This window comes from Perca fluviatilis, chromosome 4 (assembly GCF_010015445.1).
Source record: "Perca fluviatilis chromosome 4, GENO_Pfluv_1.0, whole genome shotgun sequence".
NCBI lineage: Eukaryota > Metazoa > Chordata > Actinopteri > Perciformes > Percidae > Perca > Perca fluviatilis.
Window position 1 is genome coordinate 23,216,509 of NC_053115.1, and position 23,996 is coordinate 23,240,504.

Genomic DNA, 23,996 nt, shown 5'->3' on the forward strand with positions numbered 1-23,996 from the left:
TTATGGCACATTGTGTATTGCGAAAGGATGTTACATGTTATACGTTATACAAATGCCATCCAAACAATACCATGATCTGATGATTGGCTGACAAGCTCCTGGATGAAGAAAATTCAACACCTGAGAAGAAGATCCCTCCTAAGATTAGAAAATGTAAGAAATTAAACTAGAAATATTTGCAGCACACTGAAAAGATCCAGATACGTCTTGTTCATGAAAGTTGAAGAGGAAATGGTGTGTGGCATGCTCGTCTCCCATTGGTGGAAACCTTGCTGATACTCCCATCGGTTTCCTTGTTGGAGCAACAGGATTAGGAGGTGAAACTGGTAATTCCTCCTTCAGTAACAAGACCACTTCCAGAGTTACAATGTGTGCAGGCTGACAGTCACGCCTCACAAAGAATGGCACTGCTGTTTCAGTGGTTTCAAGCCATTTGTGTGATGTTGAGAAAATCAGGACTAATCTATCCACAGGGTAGAATACAGTCTCCATTTTCTGTTGATTTAAACTTTGAAATACACTACATAGTCAAAGTTATGGGAACACCTGAACATTACGTGATTGTTGAACATCTCACTCTTAAACCACGGGAATTAACATGTTGCTATAATAATCTACACTTTTCTGAGAAGGATTTTGGAGCCTGGCTGCAGGAATTTGCTCCCATTGAGGTCGGCCACTGATGCTGGGCGATAAGGCCTGGCGCACAGCCTGCTTCCTTATTAATCCTAAAGTGTTGAATGGAAGTAAGGTTAGGGCTCTGTAAAGGTTAGGCAAGTTCTTCCATATGGGATGAATGTCATAAATAACCTTGTAAAAAGGTGATCTGAAAGCTGGTGCAGATACATTGGAAAAAAAAAAATAAAATTCAGAAACATTGAGGGCAAATCTTTATTTGTGGATGTACATTTGCTCTCATATTGCAGACTGTTCTTACAGAACTGAGTTAACTCTGAAACAGTCGGAATACATTTGCTCTTGACCCATTGTTTGCTCTCCGAGTGCGAAGTAGGAAAACTGAAATACAAAATATTTTTGCAGAGATTTTAATTAGAAAAATGTCTATTGAAAATGTAGTAGGGTAAAGACTGACAGGCAATGTCCAGTGGAGTGTAGACGTCTTGATTCATCCTCGCATTAAATATCAAATCCTCGGTCCCTCTTAAACCGTTCTGTTAATAATAATAATAATAATAAAAAAATCTATTTATATACAACTTTTCAGAACAGTTACAAAGTGCTTCAAATAAAGACAAAATCCAAAACAAAACTCCTAATAAAATAAAATAAAAAGGGTTAAACTTAAAAGTATATAAGACATCAAAAAAAATTGAATTGATAATTAGTTTTCTATCTAGATCTTGGAATCTAAAACGGGAGGCATCGGAGGATCTCAGGAAACACTAGGCTCATATGGAATTGAACAATTACTGATATACTCAGGGTTTAGTCCCATCCGGGGCTTAAAAGGCATAATATGTAGTGAGTATCGAGTTTGCAAACACACATGGTTCAAAGTTGGCTCCTCCTCCCTGGCTCAACAGCCAGAGAGAGAGCGCAGCAGTGTTGTACAAAGCAGTGAATCAAAGGAATAAAACGTTATTTTCTGATTGTCTCGCAAGACACACACACACGGGAAGGTGCAGCATTGTAGGATTAGTGTAGTGAATGGAGAGCTTCAGATTCTTCAACCCATTACATATACCTTTAAAAAAAAGGGATAATTCAATTCTTTAAATCGATTTGAAAACGCAAAATGTAGCCATAAAGCTAAAATTGGAAGAGTATGTAGTCTTTTGTTAGAGTTAGTAAGGAGTCTGGCACCAGCATTTTGAATTAACTGAAGTCTAGAAAGGTTGTGTTTGATTACGCATGAGATGGGTGAGTTACAGTAGTCTAAACCAGTGGATCTCAACCTGGGGATCCCAAACCCCAAGGGTGTCACAAGATCATTTCTGGGGGTGGTTGTGGATGAAAAAAAATTAAATGACATTAAAAACGAAGTTTTCCCAGCCAAACAGACAGCAGTTTATAGAGATTCATCATCAACATCACACTCCGCAGTTTCTTGCCAAAGCTTTTGCTTCAGCTTAAGTTCAGTGTTGTGGAAAGGCCTGGATCCACCTCACGGAGAGCAGCGATCAGAACGGAGCAGGCTTCAGCTCCCTTTCTTTGCACTGTGTCGATCACTTCTACGGCCTTTTCTGCTTTGGCTTTTGTTCTGGCTGACTGCATTTCAGCATCATTCATCACGTGAAGCTCAAGAAGTTTATCCAGAAGCTGGTCCAGAACAGGTTCAGACACTGTCAAGAAACTGTATTGGACTGGTGTGCAGCTTCTTGTCACCTGGGACGCCGTCCCCTGCTGGGACCTTTCTCGGTGGAATTTCCCCTCTTGGACCTTGAAGATAACCAAGGGAAAATACTTTTACACAGAGATCTCTTAGAAAATTACAAAATTGTAAAATAACCTGAAATTAAATGTCGTGTTTTTATCTGCTACAGCAACATATCTGCTCTCTAAGTCCCTGAATGTGCAGAAGAGCTACATACTGTATCTATTCTCTTCTGGTATATGGCTGAACTCTGACATCAGGTGGAGTGCTGCTGCAGGAGTGTGACGTCTTTACCTTTCAGTAACACTTGACGTTTCCAGATTACTTTCCTCTCCTGGTCCTGAACCATTAAAGTCACTTTCTCCGTGTTTGTAGTCAGGAAAACTTCAAACGTCGGATGCAAATTTGGTCCATACTTTGAGTGAAAGGGTGCAGACTGGAAACCAGTAGCAATGAGTCATTTTCAAGCCAGTTGTAAAAATGTTCATCTGGTAATTCCCTGATTGTGAATTTACATGCAGCCAAAATTGTATTATTGATGATTATGTTTATAAGAATTAAAAGTGACTTGACTCACATCAGGCTGTATCGTGAAGCTGTCCGGTTCACAGTGGACACTGTAACTTTGACCGAAGCCGAGGTAACATTTGGAAACTGCTGTGACGTACTCCGCACCTCGTCGTTTCTTTTCAACCTTTATTAAGGACATTTTTTATTAGTTTAGTATATGCTCAGATAGTCAAGACAATTTTATTTATAGAGCATTTAAAAACAACGAATGTTGACCAATGTGCTTTGCAGATTGAGAATTACAGTCAATTAAAAACATAATGAGGACATACTTTAAAGTTAATTAATTAAAGCATAAAATAGGAAGTATCACGAATGACACTGGCAGACAGAATAAAAAAAAAAAGCCTACAAACTAAAGATTTACAGTTCAGATTGATTTAGATTTTTACCACAACACGAGAAGCAAAGTGTGAATCCTCTCTGTGGAAACTGCCAGATAGCTTTACCTCATCTAGAAGGACGTTGTTGGGCAGCAGCAACACTTCGAGTACTTGATGCCCTGCGTACAGGGGTCGGAGGAACAGCAGAACTTGGCCCTCTATTGGCAGGGTCATGTTCAGAAACCTTTTAACGAAATCCCAGACCAGGCCAAAGGCAGCGAGGTGAGGGATCTTTACGACAGCATGTGTTACTGTAATCTCCAGCGGCTTCAAGATGCTCATTCCGTCATCGGTGATGTGGACGACAGACAACAGGCCGTCAACGAGCAGCGCTGTAAAAGCAAAGAGCTGTTGAACCTTTACATTACTGCTAAAACAGTAGCATCTCTACCTAAATCATTTCTTACCACTTATCATCATCAACTCTGGAGCCTCCCAATGATGTACCAGTTTGCCTCCATCCTTTACCTATTATTTTTGAATTTATTATGTTTCTGTCCCACATGTGGTGTGTCTGGATGTGTGCATTTAGTGATAAGCTCCATTATAATTTTATATACAATACCGTTTGTATTCTCCTGCCACGAGAGCTTGATTACAGTCAGATGTCTGAGAGCACTACTCTATGTCTGAATGGTCTTTGGTGCTTTTAGGTTGGAGAAAGTCCTCTTTACAAAATGGATGTTATTGAGTGAAGGGTTTGTTTTGTACATGGAGAACCAAGCGCACATCGCTTGGTACCATTGTACATCAATGGTTCAACCAGACTGGCAACTGAAAGGGCAAAAAGACAAAGATAGTTCTGAGCAACAGTTAAATGAAAACTGCAAGCCATTGGTTAAAGAAACTGGAAGCTTACCATCAAAATGTGTGCAGACTTAAATAGAAACAGGTTCCTGTTTCGGTGTGCACAAAGTGCACAATAATGAAGCCTATGACAAGCTGGAATTAAGCTCTTCTTCAAACTACAATAAAAATAGAAGGTTAGTCTTGGGTTCGCACTATTGGGACATCAGCCGTGTCATACTGTGGACTGAAAAATCAGTTTAAACCTCTTCAATCTAACCTCTGAGTAGACTGCAGAGGGCCCAAAGAAAAACCGACTCCACTTGATATTTAGAGCACAGCTGCGTTTCAATAATGATTAGCCTTTCTGGACTGAAAACCAAATTCAAAACCCAAGGTCCAACAGTATTTTCCCATCCTGCAACACTGTGGGGACATCAACTATATGGAAGTTTGAATAATTTCTTTCAAAAACTATTTCAAATGTAAATAATATAGGTTGTGTCTGAATTATGCATTTATCTCTGTTCAAAGAGTTATTATTGAAGGAAAGAAGAACATCAATATGACATCTATGTATGTTTTTCAATGCTACACATTAATATTATCTTAAACTAATTTATGTTTTGACACTGTATACAGCCATGTCTTTACCATCCTTTGTTTCACAGTGTGGGAGGTGGAGCTGAAGGACAGCAGCATCCTCTGAACACTTGATGTTGAACAGCGGTCCTGCAGCCTTCTTGCCAGCTGGTTGGAGGAGGCTCTGATCCCATTGGACAGTCCTGTACAGCAGCTCCGCCTCCTGAGCCATAACAAACACCAGTCCAGTCAAACTACACTGGAACACACCTGGACCAGGACACCTGAACCTGTAGGACACCGAAGGGACAAATTAATAACAAGCATATATTGAAGCCGTGCAGTTGATAGCTGTTGCTAACTCCGCCCATACAGTTGACAAATTCACGTGACGCTTCAGAGGAAAGGACGTCTCACCATGTGTTCATGGGCATCGGTAAAAAAAATTTCCAGTGAAAACGTCATCATTCACGTCACTTTCATGTGGGAATCAGAGGTGGGAAACTGGGGCTGGATTTTGCTAACAGAGTTTCCCAGTTAGTGACGCGTTGTTGACAACTGACGTACAGAAACATGGCCGACGATGGTTCAAATGGCCCAACAGTTGGTGGCAGTCATGCAACAAGTTGTTATGCCAAACGCCAATATAACAGAAGAACACGCATCCTGACCATAGACAGTAAAGAAGCACATGAACGCTGGCAGTCAGAAAAACAACGTAATCACGGGGGCGGTCCCTGATATTCCCAGGTGGCATGAACGGACCATCGTCCCTCTCTAAAAACATTTTCCTCATTTCCTCTCTCCTCCCATGATTTCCCCCGTCTCTCCCGTGCTTCCTCGGTGGGACGGACTAAGATGTGAGGAAGGGAGGCAAATGGAGGAGCCGGGGATGAAATATAAAAAAGGGAAACGAGAAGGACCCAAATCCCCGGACCCCTTTGTTGCCATATTCCATCCATCCACCAGATGCCCTCGGCGCCCTCCTTCTCACCTGCATCTCATTTCCTCATCAGCCACCCTCAGGTCATCATAGCTGCAACGTCGCCTCTTTGTGTTTTGCGTTTAAGTCACCTGGACCAGTACCGGAAACCCAAGTTTCTCCTGATGGTGTGGCCAGCACCTTGCGTGGTAGCTCGCTGCCATTAGTGTGTGAATGAATGAGAGGCAAAATATATAAGGCTATATAAATGCAGCCATGGTGTCTGCATGCCGCCACCAGTTCATTATCTGGTGTTGAGCTAGCTGCAAAGCCTTTAAAGCATCCACCTCCATGTCTGACCCTTTTGTTCAGTTTGTTGAACTCCCTGCATTAACAGCTGCTGCAGCCATCAGCCTCTCACTATTTGTTTTGTTTGAAGAAGAACAATATGTATCAATGTTCAGTGACCACTGATGGTTAACTGATGCGGGCAGAATTAGGCTCTTCAAGGAGTTGAAGGGAAATAAAAGAGAAATTAGTGTGCATGGTGTGTGCAGTTTAATGAATCAGATTATTTTATATGGACTTTACACGGTTTTATAAATGAGGTCCATACTGCTGTGACCGCTGGGTGTGTTATGATTATTCAACCTATAGTGTTCAGCTTTGACTAGCTCGCCGCAGACAACAGACCCTTGACACAACTTGACGGACCATGAAAGACGTTGGAATAGTGTTTTGTCATATTATAGGATTACCTGTATGAACATTCAGTTGTGTGTTCAGGTGAGAAGGATAATGGAGCCTGGAATTAACAAAAAGGAACAAAGTGAGTTATTTTTATAGAAGTCAAGTTAAAAATTAAATGAAAACAAACCACAACTACTCGCCCTCTGCTCACTTGGTACAAATTCCTTACATTTTGTTCAGTGGTGAAATCTTAATATACTTCATTGTACAACTGCTCCTCTCTCACCTTTCTGTAATCCTCGGGCAGTATTGTTTTCACATCCAGTTTGACACCTGAGTCATCTGATGGAGAGAAGTGAAGGAGAAAGAACAATGAACACATGAATCAGGGTCAGAAACATTAGCAGGCAAAATTCTTAAATATTTTCAGCTCAAACAAAAATGTAATTGACAAATATTTTAGTTATACAATGAGGACGTACTCATTTTAAAGTAAAATAGTTTGATGAATGGGGAAATTTTCTCAATACTCACTTTTTTTGTGTTTCTCAGCTGAACTTGCCATCTGTCTAATTATCTTGCCATTGATCCTGTAGAGATGAACACAATCCCAAAGGTTATAGCTCAAGTTTAAAATAATGGTTTGTTCTTTGAGTAAGCCAGCTTCAGAGTCCTGACATGAGCCAACTGATCTAATGCTTTGTATCGCATCACATCTTCTCTGCAAAAACTACAACTGACTGCAGCCAATGTTCTGAGCCTGATTAGAGGAAATAACTAGTCCGTCTAGATCCAAAAACATCATTAGGAAAACAAACTTTTTCACTCTCCTGTAAAATCCCACTTGTCGGTTCAAAAGTGGTAACCGACTGTAAAATGTTGCTTGGCTTTGCATTGTCAGTTTGCATTTTATGGTTTGTGGAAGAATGAAAGAAACGAAACGTAAGATGAAAGAAAAGGAGAAACTGGACTCAACGGCTAAAATCACTGATTTCTTGTGCTGAAGGTAGAACTGGAGGGATACCCTCCTGTTAGAAACACATTAGGCCTGCTGCACACTGGCTGCGTGGCGTGAGTGTGTCGGCTGCGTGGCGTGTCCGTTTTTTTTTTTGGCTCCCATGTTAACAGGTTAGAGCTTGCACACTGTCTGCGTGACACACATGTCTCAGGGCGATATTTTGAGTCTAGACTAAGAATAACGTATCAAATAGCCTATTGCACCACAAATATTCTGTAGCATTATTTTGCCATCAATAGCCTACTGCTGATGTTGCTGTAATCAATCAGTATATATTTATGTTTAACATGGTATTTCATTTTATCAATGGGAAACAGCAGCGCCGCGTCAGACACGTTTCTGATGTGCCAAGATTAAAAAAAAAAATAAATAAAAATAAAACGCCGCGCAGCCGACACGCAACAGAAACACCACACAGTGTGCAGCCGGCCTTAATCTCCATGTGTTTATTAAAATACTGCTGAACCAGCATGGACTGAGTTGGCCCCCATCACTGACCTCAGAGTTTCCAGTCTACAGCGTGGACTCTCCACAAGAGCAGACAGCAGCTTCAACCCAGAATCCTGCAGCCTGTTGAGACTCAGCTCCAGCTCTCTCAGACTGGAGGGGTTGGACCTCAGAGCTGAGGCCAAAGAAGCACAGCTGATCTCTGACAAACTGCAGTGCCACAATCTGAATCGAAAAAAATAAATAAAAATCAATGAAATGGATTTATTATTCAATGTTTTCAGGTTTTAAATGTGTAGCTTGACGTTACAATGTCCTTAGTTAATTTATCAATTAACTTGTCCATAAAATGAGTAGAGTGACTGTCATTTTGGATCATCATTACATCAGACTAATCTGACTCCGCCAGATGGATTGCTTCGCATTTGCTCAGCATATCCATCTGGGAACTTTCCGTTGGAGAACTTTTGGGAAGGGGCGAAAATACTGGTTAGCTGATTGGATAAACCATCAGTCTATCACCACCTTTGTTGGTGATAGACTGGCCAAATCAACCAATCAGCTCAAACTCTTGCGGAAACCAGTCGGGAGAAGAGCAAAACAATCTTTTTCCTCCAAGAAAAGCCTCCAGTGCCGTTTTTTTTGCTCTTCTTTCAATGAAGGAATACTTTCTAATTCTGATAAAACTTGCACAATAGCTACGCTCATCTCATCCGTGGAAGCTGCCATGTTGTTTAGACTAACAGAAACTTCTCGTTGCATCACACCTAAACCCGCCTCAAAACCAATGCTGATTGGTCGGTCATTTGGCGAACGGCTCCAAATATTCTCTACCTCAAGATGCAAGACTGATCTGAGAGTAGAAAACTGGAGCTCGCGAGATCAGGACGGTCTCACGAGGCTAACATCAGACTTCTATTTTATTATTTAAGAAAACACATTGAAATGGATGGAAACCAAAGAAATATTTCTACTTCAGAAAGTTAACTTCATCACATTAAAACAAACCGTTCAGATTATCGTCTGTATGCAGATGTGACCCTTTACCAAAAATTAGAAACATTAATTTACTACCAAAGTGGACATTTTCTACAGTTTCTTTAAGATAAGCAAGTCTTTTGCAAATACAGACTAAATTTTGTACAAGAAAAATAGAAATATATACAAAAGAAAATGTATGGATGTAAGTTATGAATGTCCTTACATTGTGTTCAAATGTTTATTAAAAGATCTCAATACTAAGAGAGTCAGTGAACTGACCTCAGAGTGTCCAGTCTACATTGTTGATTCTTCAGAAAATCACACAGCAGCTTCACTCCCGCGTCCTCCAGCTTGTTGTTCTCCAGGTCCAGCTCTCTCAGATGGGAGGCATTGGACTTCAGAGCCGAGGCCAGAGAACCACAGCTAATCTTTGACAAATTGCACCTCCTCAATCTGAATAAAGAATAAATGATGTTACTTTAGAAAACAATTTTCCTGCTTTAAAATCTTACAATGTTTGATTATCTGTTCAAAGCAGAAGGAGGTTTCAAAAAGGTAAAAGTTTAAAAAAGGGAAAATCCAAACACCTGAACCCAACAGGATGCAGGTTAAAAACTGTAAAATACAAAAAAGAGAAAAGAGGTCTCAGTAATATTAATTGAACACTGTGCCGAAAAATCCTATCAGTGTTTAGATTCTTCTGATGTCCTGATGTTGTTTAATCAGAAATGGAGGAACAAATTATCCTAGCAGTCTTTGGGCTTCCAGAGCTCGGTAGTACCTCATTGTTTGTACAGAGCCTGGACGCTGCAGCACGAACACACAATTATAGTCTAGCTAAATGTCTCGATTTACCCTATGGGTGGGAATCACGATACGATATTATCACGACACTTATGTCACAATACGATATTACTGCGTTTTTAAACATATTGCGATATATTGCAATGCATTACCTTTTTTTCCCCCAACTTCAAATTAGATCCCCAAAGCAAAACTTTGTCGACATCCGTTTTGTCTAAAAAAAGAAATCTCTCTGGTTTGTTCATCTCACTTCAATTTTCCATCTAGTAGACTGAAAAAGCAATTGATCTTATTATTCTAGTACCAAAAGGTTAAATTCTCATGTGCAATTTATATATTAAAAGATCCATACTTGGCGTCCGTGTATCGATACAGTATTGCCATGGAAAATAGGATACTATGTTGCATTGATTTTTTTCCCCCCCCACTCCTAATTTACCCTGCAGAGATCTGAGGAGCAGTTACCCATAGTCCTCATAAATCCACCGGAGTTTGAAATGCCAACACAAAAGGAAGGGGAAGGTGACGGAATGAGGGACATCCGGCGGAATTTCCAGCGGCACCGGAGTAATCCCGAAGTGAAACATTGTCGATATAGTGTAGTGTCACCACAACTTTCACAAAATATAATCTCAGCCCCGAAGTAAAAAATTATGTCTGACCTCAGAGTCTCCAGTCTACAGTGTATACTCTCCAGAAATCCAAGCTCAAACTGTTTGCAGCCTGTTTTATCTGCTATCATCAGCTCTCAAACAACATTTATTACTGTCAGCCTCATCAGTACTGATATCATGTTCACTGACTGATGAGACCACAATGTAAGTATATGAACACTAAAAAGCTGTCAAACATTTGTTATATTTCTTTGTGCTCAGGCAAACCCAGAAAATGTATGAACCAAGTATGTGAAACTAAGTCAAGGATTTGAAACTGACCTTAGTGTCTCCAGTCTACAGTGTATACTCTCCAGAAAACCACACAGCAGCTTCACTCCAGAATCCTGCAGCTTGTTGTTACTCAGCTCCAGCTCTCTCAAACTGGAGGGGTTGGTCTTCAGAGCTAGGGCCAGAGAAGCACAGCTGATCTCTGACAAACTGCAGCCCATCATTCTGGATAAAGAATGATGTAGATAGAAATGCATTTATTGTCCGATCAGATCTCTTCAGTGTAGTGTGTAGCTCAATGTTACTATGCCCTAATCAATATGCTTTTTCCTAACTAGTAACTTTGTCATTCTGTTATTGTGGACCACCATAATGTCAGCAATGGTGTAGATAACTAAGTCAAGGATTTGAAACTGACCTTAGTGTCTCCAGTTTACAGTTTGGACTCTCCAGACCAGCACACAGAAGCGTTACTCCTGATTGCTTCAGGATATTGTCAGTCAGGTCCAGCTCCCTCAGATGGGAGGGGTTGGACTTCAGAGCAGAGGCCACAACTTCACAATTAGTATCTGTGATTCCACAGCCAGAAAGTCTGTAATGACACATAAATTACAAAATATGTAACTATAAAAGAGGAGACTTTATATTTAATTCATGCACTGGATAACAAAACAGTTCGACATATCCGGTTTTGGTTAACATTGGCTCTCCATGTCAATGGTTCAGCTGAGCTTTTATTGGTTTCAAATGAAACAATAATGTATTCTTTTTCATACCTGCAGACTTGTAATTTTTTATTTTGCTTGAATCTTAAAAGATGAAGGGAGAGAGTAGTAATGTCCACAGTCGGTCAGTGTGATCTGATCCCATGTCCGTCTCCAAAGTTAACATGAGGTCATGTTGATTAGAAAACCATGTTTAGAGCTCAGTGAACAGTTACAGTTGGAAAGAGGATCTCTCTTCATCAGCTACCTGCTCCAATAAAAGTTTTTTATTATTTATTTCAACATAATATCATCAGAAAGATGTTAGTGTATCAGCATCTTTTTTTTTTTAAACTCTATATTTCTATGTGTCCTTAGTTTAGCCAGAAAGGTCCCATTGAGATATTCTTCATCGAGGGAGTCCTGCTCTTAAGCATAGTGGTAAAAAAATAATAATCAAGGACTATTTGTAGGTCTGTGATTATTAAAATAAACTGTGCTGAACGTACTCATGTAATGACAAGATGCTAATGACAAATTTACTGCATTTACTGATAACTGTAAAATGTTGCATTTGAAACAGCTCTATGACAAAATACAACTGACATATTTTGCAAAAAAACAAGAGGAAGACAATTTAAAGTATAATAAAGAATTTTTAAGTTTTTAGTGGAAGAAGTTAACTACTAATCTACACCAATTTAAAAATTAATTATATATGGACTTACACAGCCTTTCTGCAGTTCGTCACAGCTGGAATCAGTCTCTCTCGTCCCCAAAGCGTTGTGGTGTACTGGTGCAGGTCCAACTCATCCAGAACCTCCTCCGACAGCTGCAGCATGTAGACCAGAGCTGAGCAGTGGATCTCAGAGAGTTTCTTCTGTGATCTGCTCTTTGACTTCAGGAACTCCAGGATCTCTTGATGTAACGAGTGGTCGTTCATCTCCATCAGACATTGGAAGATGTTGATGTTTTTGTTAGGAGGCATCTCATCACTTTTCATCTCCTTTAGGTTGTTGATGGCTTTCTGGATGGTTTCTGGACTGCTTTCTGTCTGACCCAGCAGGCTTCCTAAGGATCTCCGGTTGGACTCCAGACAGAGGCCGTGGAGAAAGCGGGCAAACATGTCCATGTGGCCATTTTCAACTTCGAGGCATTTCTTCATTGCTCTTATCAGGAAGTCATTCAGGGATGGGTAATCATGATCATTGCCATCACTGTTGTCATTGTCCCAGTCTTTTCCCAGGAAGTCCTTCAGTACCTCCGTGTTCCTGTTGGTATAACAGTAGAAGATGTAGATTGCGGCCAGAAACTCCTGAACGCTCATATGAACGAAGCAGTAGACGGTTTTGTTGAAAACCACACGCTCTTTTTTGAGAAACGTTGTACAAACTCTTGAGTACAGAGAGGACTCTGCCAAATCAAGACCACACCGTTCCACTTCTTCTTGGTAGAACATGGGGTTTCTTTTCTCCAGCTGTTCAAACGCCAGCCTCCCCAGCTTCAAAATAACTTCCCAGTCCGCCTCCGTCAGCTCATGTGGGTTTGTCTCCGGTTCTTCATCATTCTTCCGCTTTGTCTGAACGAGCACAAAGTGAGAGTACATGTCAGTCATGGTCGTGGGCAGCACTTCTTTGTGGTCTTTGGTAAACAACTCTTCCAGAACTGTAGCAGTGATCCAGCAGAAGACTGGGATCAGACACATGATGTTGAGTTTCCTGGATGCCTTGACGTGTGAGATGACTCTACTGGCCATCTCTTCATCAGTGACTTTCCTCCTGAAGTACTCGTCCTTCTTGGCCTCAACGAAGCCTCGTACTTCCGTTACCCTGTCAATACATGCAGGAGGGATCTGACCTGCTGTTTCAGGTCTGGAAGTTATCCATATGAGAGCCGTGGGAAGCAGATTCCCCTGGATGATGTTAGTCAACAGCACATTCATTGATGACATTTGTGTGACATCAGAAACAACCTCATTGTTCTGGAAATCCAGTAAGATTTTGCTTTCATCCAGGCCGTCAAAGATGAACATAACTTGACAGGCGCTAAGCTTGTCTGGTTCAATCTGTTGTAATGTGGGATGGAAAAGCTGGATCAGCGTGAGAAGACTGTACTCCTCATCTTTGATCAAGTTCAGCTCCCTGAATGGAAGCGGAATCATCAGACTGACATTTTGGTTCTCCAAGCCCTCTGCCCAATCCAGAGTGAACTTCTGCACTGCGAAGGACTTTCCAACGCCAGAGATGCCGTTCGTCAGGACGACTCTGATGCTTGGCGGTACGTCACGTTCGGAATTAAATACGTCGCGGAACATGATTGGAGTGTCTTGGATGGTCTTCATCCTGGAAGCGGTCTCCAGCTGCCTTACATCATGCTGGGTATTAACCTCGTCACTATGTCCCTCGGTGATGTAGAGCGTAGTGTAGATTCTGTTGAGGAGAGTTTCACTTCTTGTTTTATCAGTTCCTTCAGTCACACATTTGCAGCTCCTCTTCAGACTGATCTCATGTTCGTCTAAAACCTCCTGCAGACCGGCATCTGCTAAAACAAAATGTTTCACCAAAGAAGAACATTTAGAGAATCTGGGGATTATTTTTATGACCAAAATTACAAACAAAACAACAAAAGCCTCTTTTTATGTTTTATTTCATGAGGTTTATAAAAATCTTAAAAAGGGAAAATTAGGTCGTTGTTTTTTCAACCCGGACCCTATTTCCCCATGCATTTGTGTCTAAGTGACTGATGGGAACAAAAACCTTTGAAATTGGTCCAGTATTGAGCGAGAACGTAAGACACAAATGCATAGGAAAATAGGGATACAGAATAAAATACAGAAATTCCCCTTTATTGACTGTGCTGAAAAACACAAGGAGAATCCGGTTTTCAGGCATAATGCCATCAGCAGACAGAAGTACAGTCTTACTTTGTACAGCACCGTTTGTTTGGGATCTTCTTCCACACTGGGGACAGGTGGAGTCTGCTGATGACGCAGACTGGTCCCAGTATGTGATGCACTGTCTGCCGAACCAGTGTCGACAGCTGGTAGAGACTGGATCCTTCAGGACATCCTGACACCGAGCACAGCAGGACAGCAGCTCCTCCACAGAACCATGAGTCCTCTTCTTCTCTCTATGGAAAAACAAACATTCTTTATAATAACATATTAGAGGTGACCAACCCACAGCCCAAAAGTTGCCTGCAGCGCTTTCCCTACATATACACCACAGTTTGGAATCAGCTGTTATATTGATCCTCTTCTTTCCTTCAATAATAACTAATTGAACAAAGATAAACACTATAACTAATGAAATGATTCAAACGTCCATGTACCTATACAGTGTTGCATGACAGGGGATAATACTGATGGACCTTGGATATGTTTTCCAGTCCAGAAAAGCTAAGAGACCCTCGACCATTATTGATCCGCAATGGTGCACTAAATATTGCGTTAGTCAGTTTTCTTTGGGCCCTCTGCAGTCTACCCAGTGGTTAGACTGAAGAGGTTAAAACTGTGATTTGACAGTACATTATGTTCAGCTGATATTTCAACAGTGCCTAATCTGGAAGTTCGAAGAGCTTTTGCTAAAGCAAACGCTGCCTGTTAACTCCAACTCTCCACTTAGGCGTGCCACAAGCATGCTGTGATGTCTCATCAACCAGGAAATGAAAAAAGGAAGAAGAAGACGTCGCCTTGGACTCTAGGCCGCCGATTTTTTATTTTGTTTAGGTATTTTTTTGACATACAGTACAACAGACTAAACAATGAATCGGAATATAAACAGCAGCTTAATCAATAATTAGAGAAATCTTTATTTGCTAGTAACACTCACCTTGCCTCAGCCAGTCTGTTTTCCTCCCAGTGCTCTCTGTCGAGTGTAAAATGGAGTCTGGCAGTCTGACTTCATATTTTCACTAGTTTGCTCCTCCTCCCTTCGGATCACAATCAGCTCTATTGGCCAGGTGTGGGAATACTGAGAGGAAGTTAAAACAGTTTCAAAAATACTTTAGAGGACGACAGAAAACAGACACAGCTAAAAACAAGGAAAACAAAGCTGAATAAATATAGGTAAAATGAACATTTAACCATACTGTTCATACAAGTAGGTTCAAAAATTGCGTTGTCTTGCAGCTCTGAAACTCTGAAACAGACGATCTTGCAGGGACATGTTTGCTCTCTGAGTGCTGCAGTGGTGAAAAAGGAAAACTCAAAGGATTCTTTTTTTTTCAGCCTTTTAAAAACATTATGCAAGTATGGAAGAAAATAATGGCCATACATATTTGGATTTTATAGGCAAGTGAATACTAAATCCAACCACTACTGAACACTTGATGTTAAAATGGAAACACCAGTGCATTGATAGCACTGAAATGTTTTATTTTTCAGACAGTAGTTGAAAGCAACATTTCCCCCCAGCTCCACAAGAGGGAGCCAGAGTTTAAAAACAAAAACAGACAAAAACGTACGATATTACGAATAACCCTATGGCCACGCCAAGACCCGCCCTTCAATAGCATTTATTGGCCATTGCTTCGTAGGGCGGGTCTTGGCGTGTCCATAGTGGGATTCGTAATGTCGCGGGCCGAACGGGCCGAACGCATGGATGTGCAACAAACGTGAGAAAAACAGCAGTGAGAGAAACAAATTAAGATGTTGAGGAGCAGGAAGAAGAGGGAGAGCCAGAGGAGTCGGTGGAGGTTGGAGAGAGGGCATGTGATGAAAGTGAGGGCTCTGACACAGAGAGGGAAATTCCAGAGGGTGAGGAGGATGAAGAAGAGGGTAAGGAGGAAGAAAACTACAGGGACAGAGAGAGAGGAACAGCCAGAGTGGATTCATGTGGATCAAGTACTGCACCATGAGGTTTGTGATGAAGAAGGTTCTTACTATTTTCAAAGCAGTGCAATTACATTTTCATTGTAGGCCTACTGTGTGTCCTTAAAATGGTGCTTTCTGCTGTAAATCATTGTTTGTGTCAATATGGCTCTAATGTTTTAAGTAAATAATTGGCCTACATTTTGAAATGAGTAAATAAATGTTGTAGTTGTGCCTTATGTTTACTGTACATCTTTCTACAGATATCAGCAAGTCCAAGAATGATGTACCAGTACAGCCCAACTTGAATATATTCCCAACCATTTTGATCGGGGACAGAAAACAGAGCTTCAGGCCAAACTGCTATAATCTTCATCCATGGCTTGAGTATTCTGTCATGATGGACTCTACATATTGCTATGCATGTAGACATTTTTTATTGCCCTACCTCTCTTGCACCTGCACTCACGCTTGTACAAAATAAATGTTTATATGATTTTAAAGTAAAATAAAGTTTATAATCTTTAAATATGATTTGTTGCTATTTTTTAATGTGCCCCTCTGGTTAAACACTGGCCCCTCCTTGCCCCCCCCCCCCAGTAAAATTTGTCTAGAACCGCCACTGGATGTGTTATAACAAAGATTATCTATGAACTCGGATCTAAAACGTCTTTCTTTTTTATAAACAGAGACTATTTAGAACCAGTAATTAATAATAAAGAATCTTTGATTATAAACTGGCCGAACGCAAGTATTTTTTCCCAGGATGGTAAAGGCATATCCCGCTCTATTCTGCAGTTGATTGGCTGCCCCTGACTCCCTGACATTACCCTAACCCCAGCGCTCCACTTGCCTAAATCTAACCAGACTTCGTTATGGAGAATCTGTGACCTAACCAACCCAACCCATGAAGGCAACGAGTACTAGCCTCAGAGGGAGAGTTTAGGGTTAGAGTTAACGACAACATTTTCTTGGTCAATGCCATGAATGGGATCAATTTGGGTGGTCATAAGGAGCAAGATTGCCTCCCCTTTCTCTGCTTTGCCCGCCCAGAGAATTTGGCCTGCCCATTAGAAAGAGAGACATCATGGCTTTCAAACGAGCAAAGTGGCAGTTGGTCAAGGCCACACCCCCACCCTCCACCTCCCCCTCTCCTCCTCAATCGCTACAGACACAGAAATGGCACGTACTAAGGAAAGCTCATTGTGGGACTGGCTCTAGTGGCTGAAATTCTGCACCACGGCTAAATTTCAGGAAAGAGACTTCAGATACAGTATTAGGGGACCACTAAGGCCTATATAAAAGAGACTTCAGATACAGTATTAGGGGACCACTGAGGTCTATATAAAAGAGACTTCAGATACAGTATTAGGGGACCACTTAGGTCTATATAAAAGAGACTTCAGATACAGTATTAGGGGACCACTGAGGTCTATATAAAAGAGACTTCAGATACAGTATTAGGGGACCACTAAGGCCTATATAAAAGAGACTTCAGATACAGTATTAGGGGACCACTAAGGTCTATATAAAAGAGACTTCAGATACAATGGGGACCACTGAGGTCTATATAAAAGAGACTTCAGATACAGTGGGGACCACTGAGGTCTATATAAAAGAGACTTCAGATACAGTATTAGGGGACCACTGAGGTCTATATAAAAGAGACTTCAGATACAATGGGGACCACTGAGGTCTATATAAAAGAGACTTCAGATACAGTATTAGGGGACCACTACGGTCTATATAAAAGCATCTAAAGAGCACCATGTCATGGGACCTTTAATAAAACTCACTAGAAGTAGGTGTCATAGTAAAAGACTAGTTCCAGAAGGGGGCAGCAATGCAACATTACGGATACCGGCTGCCATAAAACTCCAAAGAAGAAGAAGACAACGTTTGTGCTTCCTCCCGCAAAACCCCGCCTCCACGTTTCCATGCATTGGCGCGCTTCACCTCAGGCTCTGGCTCTCTGCTCCTCCCCGGGTGGCTGTGGTGGTGGACTGACTCTGTAGCGGGCTCCGGGTAAAAACACAGCAGGCATGAGTGCGGCGGGTAGTGCTCGGTCCGGTTCGGCCGCTGGCCCGGTACAGCAGGGACTAAAAGAGGCTCTGATAGAAACGCTGACGGCCATTCTGTCCCCGGTTCAAGAAGTGCGCGCCGCCGCGGAGGAGCAGATCAAAGTGCTGGAAGTGACAGAGGGTGAGTGGTAGCCAGTTTCTGAACGCTAGTTTGAGGGAGTTAACAGGGGCTAGCTATCCGGTGTTGTCACTGATTAACGGCGTGGGCCCTTTCAAGCACCATGCGGACAGCTGTTTGCTGCTTTTACCAGTGCTAACTTTGGTTGTATTTTGCTAGGCTGAGAAGTAGCTAACAGTCGAAACGTTAGCCGGGAACTGTCTTGGCCCCCGGGAGGCCATATTTTCAGAAGTTGCTGATGATGACCAAGTTAGCTTGAAAGCTCGTGAAAAAAAACGTGCTATCCTTTCCTGAGCTTCTAGGTGGTTGCCTTTCCGTGCTCAGACTGATGCGATCGGACAAGTCACAGCTAACCGTGCCAAAAGTGCTAATCGTTAACGTTAGCTCGTAAGTTAGTTACATTAAGCACATGGGGGACTGTGAGGATCCCGGCCTCAACAGCACAGCAACAGGGTGGACACTGGTTTATTCTTCTGCTCTAGTAAAAACATTCAGTGAAGTTACCTTCTCTTGCCCGTTAACTTAATTTGTCGGAAACTAGTTAAAATATTGTCATGTTGTAATATAACGTTAATTATAACACACAGTAACTGGTCTCTAGCGCATTGAAATCTGATAACGTCACCTGGAAACGGGGGAATGACAGCAACAGATCCGTTAGCCACCTGAGCTGTTGCTGTCATTTTATTATTTATTCAACCGTTTATACATCTTTTTAAGGGCGACAGCATTCATGTAACAACCGACTTCCAGATTTCCCAGAAGTAATGTTACTCCCAAACTGCATCTTATTCATTAATTCCACAATTGCTATGGCAACCCACGAATGCCCGACGATGACAGATTTTCCCGCGAAGATGTCTCCCAGGGGTTTCTCCCGCGGATCCCCCCCCTCCCCCTGCATCATCAGCACCATTAGGATGCACATTAAAGAGAGGGAGAGATAAAGAAGACCAATGTCCCAGAGTCCATGCGTACATACATCAAGTCCATACTACTGAATATAAGATATTCCTACATAAACATAAAAGTGCCTGATCTGACATGTGCATTACTGCAGTAACTGCCCAAAATGAGCTTTCTTGTTCAAGTTGTGTATGGATTGAGTTAAAATCAATGTTTCCACCTGTATTCATCCATCTTTTAAATGATTGATGTATGAACATTTAAATGTAAAATTATACCAGCATGGGGGCACCTGTGTCTCAGGTTTATAATTATTTAAAATCAATGTAAAAGTGTTAGGACCGAAGGTGTCAGAAAGCCCTGAAAAGATCTTGATCCTAGAAGAGGTGATTTCACTTATCACACTTTAAGAAATTAAACTAGTTAAGTATCCTCTGGCAGGCAATAAACAGTTGCACAAACACTTTTCCTATTCTATTATTTAGTAGCAACACAATTGTTGTTATAGTGTTATAGTGTTATTTCAGTTGTAATTGCCAATAAAATGGTTGTTAAAGGTCTCAATACAGTTTTCACTAGAATTTAAAAGCACCTTGTACATGAACTGGTAATTGGTTGTTGTATTTTTATTTTGATAAAGATCTCAATTGGGGCAGATGGATACAGTACCTAGCAGCTGTCGCTTATACTCACTAGACTTTACATTGTCTGTCCTGTGATCCTCGCGTCACTGGTGAAAGGCTCATGGTGCACACTGTCTGTCGGCTGTACTACAGTGTCGCAGCGAGGCCGACCCTTTCCGCTGGCCCCTCTCTAAGGCAGACGCTCTGTAGGATTGTCAGCACTAACATTGTCTTCTGGCGCCTGATGTCACTCTTAGTAAAACCCAGTGAGAGCGTGCTGGATCAGAGCTGAGGTTGATGCTGATCCTGAACTGTATTTATCGCTCACACTGTGCATGCCTGTCAGCCCAGGTTCAAACCATTGTGCTCTGTTACCTTTTTTATATAGCTCATGGGTTGTTGCAGTGTTGTTAGCCTTGGGACCAGTTAATATCAATGTTGTCATTTATTGTAGTTAACAGGCTTACAACAACATACCTAGACATATTTCATATTTAATTCCAGCTAAGAGACCAGGAATATACCGTTTAATGTCAAAGTGAAAACAAATGATTGAAAAAAAAAAAACTTAAGCAATGAACATCTACCACTACAAAAGAACATTGTATAAACACAAAATGTATTCAAATTAGTATTGAGTCGAGGCATCTTTGGCAGTGATTATAGCCTTGAGTCTGTTTTTAAATTTATTATTAATTAATTTAGTCTTTTTCGATATGTTCATGTTGTAGAGTTTGGTGTCCATCTGGCAGAACTCACAGTTGATCCTCAGGGAGCGCTTGCAATCCGTCAGGTGAGTATAAAAAGTAGACATTTGCAAGGGAGCAAAGGATGTCCAGCCCCCACATATGCATGTCAAATAAAGGTCCCAGTTATTGATTATGATCTGCATGTGTGTTTTTTTTATTTACAATTTTATCCATATCTTTGTATACATGTACAACCTGTATCACTAATGTGAATCTTAACAATTATCTAAAATATAATAATAATAATAATAATAATAATATCTGTCTCATTTGTCTTTGCAGTTAGCATCAGTCATCCTGAAGCAGTATGTGGAAACTCACTGGTGTTCCCAGTCAGAGAAATTCAGGCCTCCGGAAACTACAGATCAGGTAAACCACACTTCACCTTAAAAACACTTCTTTTGTCGGCTTCTGCCAGAAGTGTTTTTTTTTTTTTTCTTTTCTTTTTTTTTCTTCTTTTTTCGAAACACTATTTTTATTTGACCTCAGAAGGCATTTTGTCAAACCCCTGTCATCCCCTTCCAGGCAAAAGCCGCCATCAGGGAGCTGCTGCCAAGCGGTCTGCGGGAGGCGATCAGCAAAGTCCGCTCCAGCGTTGCGTACGCCGTGTCGGCCATCGCCCACTGGGACTGGCCCGAGGCCTGGCCACAGCTGTTCACTCTGCTGATGGAGATGCTGGTCAGCGGAGACGTCAATGCTGTGCACGGGGCAATGAGGGTCCTAACAGGTATGTTTATGTATATACACATAAAAACACTAAAGCTGTACATGTTTTTTAGTTGTTTCTTTTGTTTTTAGAATGCAGTGCTCATAGTAGAGCATTCAGGGAAAAAGAAAATACTTTTTCCAAGGGCAGAGGTAGTGTTAATATTTAACATTAATAATGCTTATAGCACTATTATCAGTGCTATAAGCACATAAACTTTTTTTTTTTAAGTTACGAAATATGCAAGTTGTATCCATCCAAACACCACAACTGTCATTTTGTCTGCCATCAAATAGCTTTTGCCAACCTGTCCTATCTTGTCTCGGTTCACTTTTAGCATCTTTCATTTCTGATTTCAAAAGAAGTAAACACTTGAGGCAGAAATCCTCCCCCTGGAAAAATAATAACTCTAGGAACATGTGTTTTTAAATGTCTTTTTGTTAATGTAACAACCTGTTGTCTGTTATGTCCAGAGTTTACTCGGGAGGTGACTGATACACAGATGCCGCTGGTGGCTCCGGTCATCTTACCTGAAATGTACAAGATCTTCACCATGGCCGAGGTATTGCTACAACTCTATCACTATTGGTCAACAAGAGGGTTACTGTATATATTGGCATAATACAGTGTTTTACTGAAAAAACACAGTAAAACAGTTGAAGTTTCTACAGGAATTATTTGCTTTTTTTTTCTGGATGCACGCATTTTGTCAACCACTAGTGGGAATGGTCCTATTTTGTGTTACTGATAATATCTTTAATTGTTCTGCAGTGTGTTTGTCGGATTAGTTTCAGCTTCCTTTTTAATGTTCCTTGACTGGCACAGGTGTACAGTATTCGTACCCGATCTAGAGCAGTGGAGATATTCACCACCTGTGCCAACCTCATCTGTGCTATTGAAGAGCTTGAGAAGGTGAGACAACAAGACATGTTATGATTTTAACCTAGATATTATATGCATAATTCCATAATAAATGTAGTTTGAATTAATTATATAAAGACTTCAGTGAGAGTCTTTTGCCATGGAAAAAGAACGTATTGAGTTGCAGTTGATAATATACTTTAAGAGACTGTTTGGAGATTTATTTAAAACAGTGTTGTGAAATTGTCCTCATGTTGTGTCACATTTATATTTTGTATTTTCTACAGAAAGGAAATGACATACATGAGTAGCTTGTCAATACCGTGTCTTTAATGTCACTGTACTGTGTGTGTTGTGTCTAGGGTGCAGCCAAAGCGTTGATCTTCCCTGTGGTGCAGCAGTTCACAGAAGCGTTTGTGCTGGCTCTGCAGATGCCTGACGGACCCTCGTCTGATAGCGGTCTTAAGATGGAAGTCCTCAAGGTGAGAGAGTCTACAGACCAAAGACTCATTAAGTTAGTTGCCAAGCGTGGGCCAAAAATATATATTTTTAGTTTAATTAGTAATCCAATTTGCAGTTGGGAGTCACAAATTACAGTGTTTGTCGCATTGTATTTATTTACCCAAGAAACAAGAGAAGTGGTTTGTAATTATTTTAAAAAGTGAGGTTTTAAATCTGTCTTTCTTTCCTTCTCTCACAGGCAGTAACAGCGTTGGTGAAGAACTTCCCCAAACCCATGGTGTCCTCTATGCAGCAGATATTACCCATTGTTTGGAATACACTGACTGAAAGTGCAGCTTTATATCCTTTACAATACCAAAACTGCGTATTAGCTAATCATTTCTTGCTGGGATAACCACTGCTGGCTGTGTTGTAATATAATCATTTAGACCGCTTCCATTTGGGGTGAAAAAAATATATGATTGATAACTACAGGTTTCAGTTCCTTTTTGGGCATTTGTGAGATTGGAGTTTGTGGCCTTTTGATTGCAGAACATCCTTCTAAACCACAAATCCACCTCATTAGCTGCTCATTCTCTTGCATGGACTTTCATTTTGAGAAAAAGTCTGAAAAAATGTCGCATTTTAGACTGTAAATGCTGTCATCTGATATTTTCCGATTGAATCACACTGATTGAACCGAATTTCAAACATTACCTTTAAAGCAATAAGAGCAAGTGGATTCCTTAACCACATGTTCACTTACGTGAGAACAGAAGTCAACTACACGGAGGAAGTGGATGACCCTGTAGACTCGGATGGTGAGCAGAATGCTTTCACTGCTAACATGTAACATGTCTTTGAAAGTTTTCAGCATTTCCATATTATGAATTTCTCACTTTTTTTAAGCACCTTTTTTAATCTTCTGATATGATTGGCTCATTTTTGCAGGTGAGGTTTTGGGTTTTGAGAATCTGGTGTTCAGCATCTTTGAGTTTGTCCACACGCTGCTGGAGAACAACAAGTTCAAGAGCACAGTGAAGAAAGCCCTGCCCGAACTCATCTATTACGTCATCTTGTACATGCAGATCACTGAGGACCAGGTGAGGAATGACATTAACACATGAGGGGGAAATGGCTGTTTGCATAGATGGAAGTATTAGTGTAAATATTTAATATTCATTCTCTGGTGTTTGCCCTCTTGTTTCTTTAGATTAAAGTGTGGACGGCGAACCCCCAGCAGTTTGTAGAGGATGAGGATGATGACACCTTCTCTTACTCTGTCAGGATCTCTGCTCAGGACCTGCTGCTGGTGAGATAAAAACCTATAGTTCAGAACAAATCTGTGTGAAAAATGTGATGGACAAAATGCAACATTTTAAAGCCCAAATTAAACTAACCGCTTTGGTACATCTTGTGCTTTCTTGATTTTTGTATAAATGTATAGCTGAGTGAGTTTCCTTAACCTACCTTTTTAGAATAAAAAGTATCTGAGGGTGCGTTTGGTCTCTATCTGTCAATCACTATTTATTTACAGTCTGGTCTAAAAATGCTTACTGTTTCTACACATAGTCCTGGAGAAATACGCCTTCTTG

General features: G+C 41.0%; 2 protein-coding genes and 1 long non-coding RNA gene across 5 annotated transcripts in view; 2 read left to right on the forward strand and 1 right to left on the reverse strand.

The window, feature by feature from the left end:
- Positions 1-873: 873 nt before the first annotated feature.
- On the reverse strand, positions 874-14,231 carry LOC120557221 (protein NLRC3-like). 3 transcript variants are annotated; one of them, XM_039797346.1, is made up of 14 exons: positions 14,042-14,231; positions 11,835-13,644; positions 10,821-10,994; positions 10,454-10,627; positions 8,994-9,167; positions 7,785-7,958; positions 6,803-6,858; positions 6,555-6,610; positions 6,337-6,383; positions 4,729-4,946; positions 3,355-3,620; positions 2,913-3,029; positions 2,630-2,771; positions 874-2,400 (listed from the first exon to the last, which is right to left on the reverse strand). In XM_039797346.1, exons 2-14 carry the CDS (start codon positions 13,445-13,447, stop codon positions 2,297-2,299), a joined length of 3,315 nt encoding a protein of 1,104 aa, XP_039653280.1. In that variant the 5' UTR covers positions 13,448-13,644; positions 14,042-14,231; the 3' UTR covers positions 874-2,296. The 3 variants fall into 3 exon arrangements, with proteins under 3 accessions (XP_039653280.1, XP_039653279.1, XP_039653278.1); XM_039797345.1 differs by having other exon boundaries at positions 14,030-14,231; XM_039797344.1 differs by having other exon boundaries at positions 11,835-13,647; positions 14,030-14,231.
- A 1,432-nt stretch (positions 14,232-15,663) lies between these two features.
- Positions 15,664-16,450, forward strand: LOC120557222. The gene is made up of 2 exons (XR_005638943.1): positions 15,664-15,964; positions 16,180-16,450. It is a non-coding gene; the product is annotated as an uncharacterized LOC120557222 (long non-coding RNA).
- A 1,368-nt stretch (positions 16,451-17,818) lies between these two features.
- The window catches only part of ipo9 (importin 9), a 19,892-nt gene continuing 13,714 nt past the window's right edge, over positions 17,819-23,996 (forward strand). The window contains exons 1-11 of the mRNA XM_039797347.1: positions 17,819-18,118; positions 20,376-20,437; positions 20,676-20,762; positions 20,919-21,120; positions 21,573-21,661; positions 21,925-22,011; positions 22,323-22,442; positions 22,661-22,761; positions 23,164-23,222; positions 23,353-23,504; positions 23,615-23,713. Of these exons, the coding sequence (XP_039653281.1) occupies positions 17,959-18,118; positions 20,376-20,437; positions 20,676-20,762; positions 20,919-21,120; positions 21,573-21,661; positions 21,925-22,011; positions 22,323-22,442; positions 22,661-22,761; positions 23,164-23,222; positions 23,353-23,504; positions 23,615-23,713 (1,218 nt within the window). The 5' untranslated portion in view covers positions 17,819-17,958. The remainder of the gene's footprint in view (positions 18,119-20,375; positions 20,438-20,675; positions 20,763-20,918; positions 21,121-21,572; positions 21,662-21,924; positions 22,012-22,322; positions 22,443-22,660; positions 22,762-23,163; positions 23,223-23,352; positions 23,505-23,614; positions 23,714-23,996) is intronic.

Excerpts from the sequence above, each read along its gene's own strand:
- LOC120557221 (XM_039797346.1), bottom strand. The coding sequence starts at position 13,447 with ATGAAGACCATCCAAGACACTCCAATCATGTTCCGCGACGTATTTAAT. Across the intron at positions 7,959-8,993 it reads TGTAGACTGGACACTCTGAG|ATTGTGGCACTGCAGTTTGT; the intron begins GTCAGTTCACTG and ends TTTTCGATTCAG. Across the intron at positions 2,772-2,912 it reads GCTTCACGATACAGCCTGAT|TCTGCACCCTTTCACTCAAA; the intron begins GTGAGTCAAGTC and ends ACTGGTTTCCAG.